Consider the following 1,733-nt stretch of genomic DNA (forward strand, 5'->3'; position numbering starts at 1 on the left):
GGGGCGTTTTGTCTCATCTCTTCCTTCATTTTTGCGATGGTCTCATCCGTTTCTTTCATCTTTTGTTTGCCGTTGACGACACGAGACAGTTGTTCCTCCAGCACAGCGCGCTGCTCACTGTAAAGAGCCTTGTAGAGCTCAATAAACTCCAAGTATGAGGTTGGTGTGATGTAGTAGCGCCGTCGCAGCTCCTCCCAATATTCATGCGCCACACGAATCACCGTCGTGTGGATATCAACACAAAGAGGCGCCAATATTGGCAGCAGTTGATTCGACTCACCTCCATCAGCGTCTTCAAAGAGTCGCTGCGCCACACCAAGGAGCGCCTCCTTTGGCCACTCGTCGAACCAGTCAATGACGCAGCAGTTTGTGAGGGACGGAAACTGACGGCAGCGCGTACGGAATGTATCACCGACGGGGCTCATGCAAAGGACAATGTGCATGTTATCACGAACACGTGAGATGAAGAAGTTATACACATCATCACGATCAGAAATTCCACGTTCCTGGGCTGCCTCAAGGCAGGCGCTGACGCGTTTTTCTCGTTCATCCGGCGTAAAGAGAGACGGAACCTCCCCAGAGTTGAGAATATTGTTCACGTCTTCCAGCATCCCCTCATGCACGATTTGATTATCTGAAATGAGGAAAACACACGGCTTACATTGAACGCCAGCTGTTGTGTAAAGGTCCAAAAGAAACTCGTGGAACTCGTTCATGGAGTAGCCTTTACCAACGGCAATTTCCAACGTTTGCCGCTCAGCTATGGACGCCGCTAGACGCGTTAATGAGCGCTTCCCAGAGCCTCCAACCCCCACCAAGAGGGCATTGCCTCGTGGCTGACGCAGGATACGAATAATACGTACCAGGTGTTCACAGTGATCCTTAAAAAAAACAAGATTCAAAACGGATTTCGCACCACCACTGCCGTCATCATCTTCACGACCCGTTCCTCCACTCATGTATGCGTTATAGTCATCCTGGTAGTCACTCAAAATTCCAGGAAGCTTCTTAAATTCTGTCAGTTCCTCATACACCCGATCTACGGCACCTATGCGAAGAAAGTCTGCCCATACAAGCGGATCTCCTTCAAAGTAATCCGCATGTGAGTGCTGTCCTGAAACAAAACGTGTCAGTGCGTCCATCATTAGATCCTCAGTAAAATAGGTACGGTCTTCCTGCGTCGCCAGACGATCATAGAAGCAGCGTAACAGCTCATGAATCCACAGTCGGGTAACAGAGCGCTTCAATTTACATACACGCGGGGTCACCTGTGTAATGCCCTGGAATACCTTCGCCAGATCTCTCAGATTAAATGTATAATGAGGTGTTGTGGGCTTCGGTCGCATTGTATCACGGGTCTTGTTAAATATTTCGACACTGGCGTTCACAAGAGACTTGGCCATATCCCGTACTTCCCCACTAAAGTTCTTTGCTTGGAAGAAGCCCTGCAAAATAGAGTGAAAAATGCGTTTCATCGACTCATCACTAAGCGTCGGAATGTGAAGTAAATGAAAAAGTCGTGTGAGTCGTGCCGTCACCGGATTTCGCCCGCCCTCCGGTGGACCACACGCAGCCACAACCGTCACATCCTGCACGTGTTTCCAGAATCCTGCAACCTTGCGGTCGTAGAACCCCCCGTTGCCCATCATTTGCCGCAGCAGTTCAATTGGCGGTGAGGCACCAAAAGTCTCCAGAGCTGGCATGTTGAGATCATCAATGAAGAGCACCACCTT

The 1,733-nt window shown here is 49.8% G+C and overlaps 1 protein-coding gene across 1 annotated transcript, besides 1 other annotated feature; it reads right to left on the reverse strand.

The window, feature by feature from the left end:
* On the reverse strand, nucleotides 1–1,733 carry Tc00.1047053508829.9 (dynein heavy chain, putative; the record flags this gene model as incomplete). Its single annotated transcript, XM_797378.1, has 1 exon — nucleotides 1–1,733. A coding segment is annotated over one exon (1,733 nt), but the record flags the coding sequence as incomplete, so codon positions are not given.
* Nucleotides 1–1,733: a sequence feature (haploid, Esmeraldo-like haplotype).

The sequence above is a fragment of the Trypanosoma cruzi genome, genomic scaffold (genome assembly GCF_000209065.1).
Source record: "Trypanosoma cruzi strain CL Brener 1047053517071 genomic scaffold, whole genome shotgun sequence".
Taxonomy (NCBI): Eukaryota; Euglenozoa; class Kinetoplastea; order Trypanosomatida; family Trypanosomatidae; genus Trypanosoma; species Trypanosoma cruzi.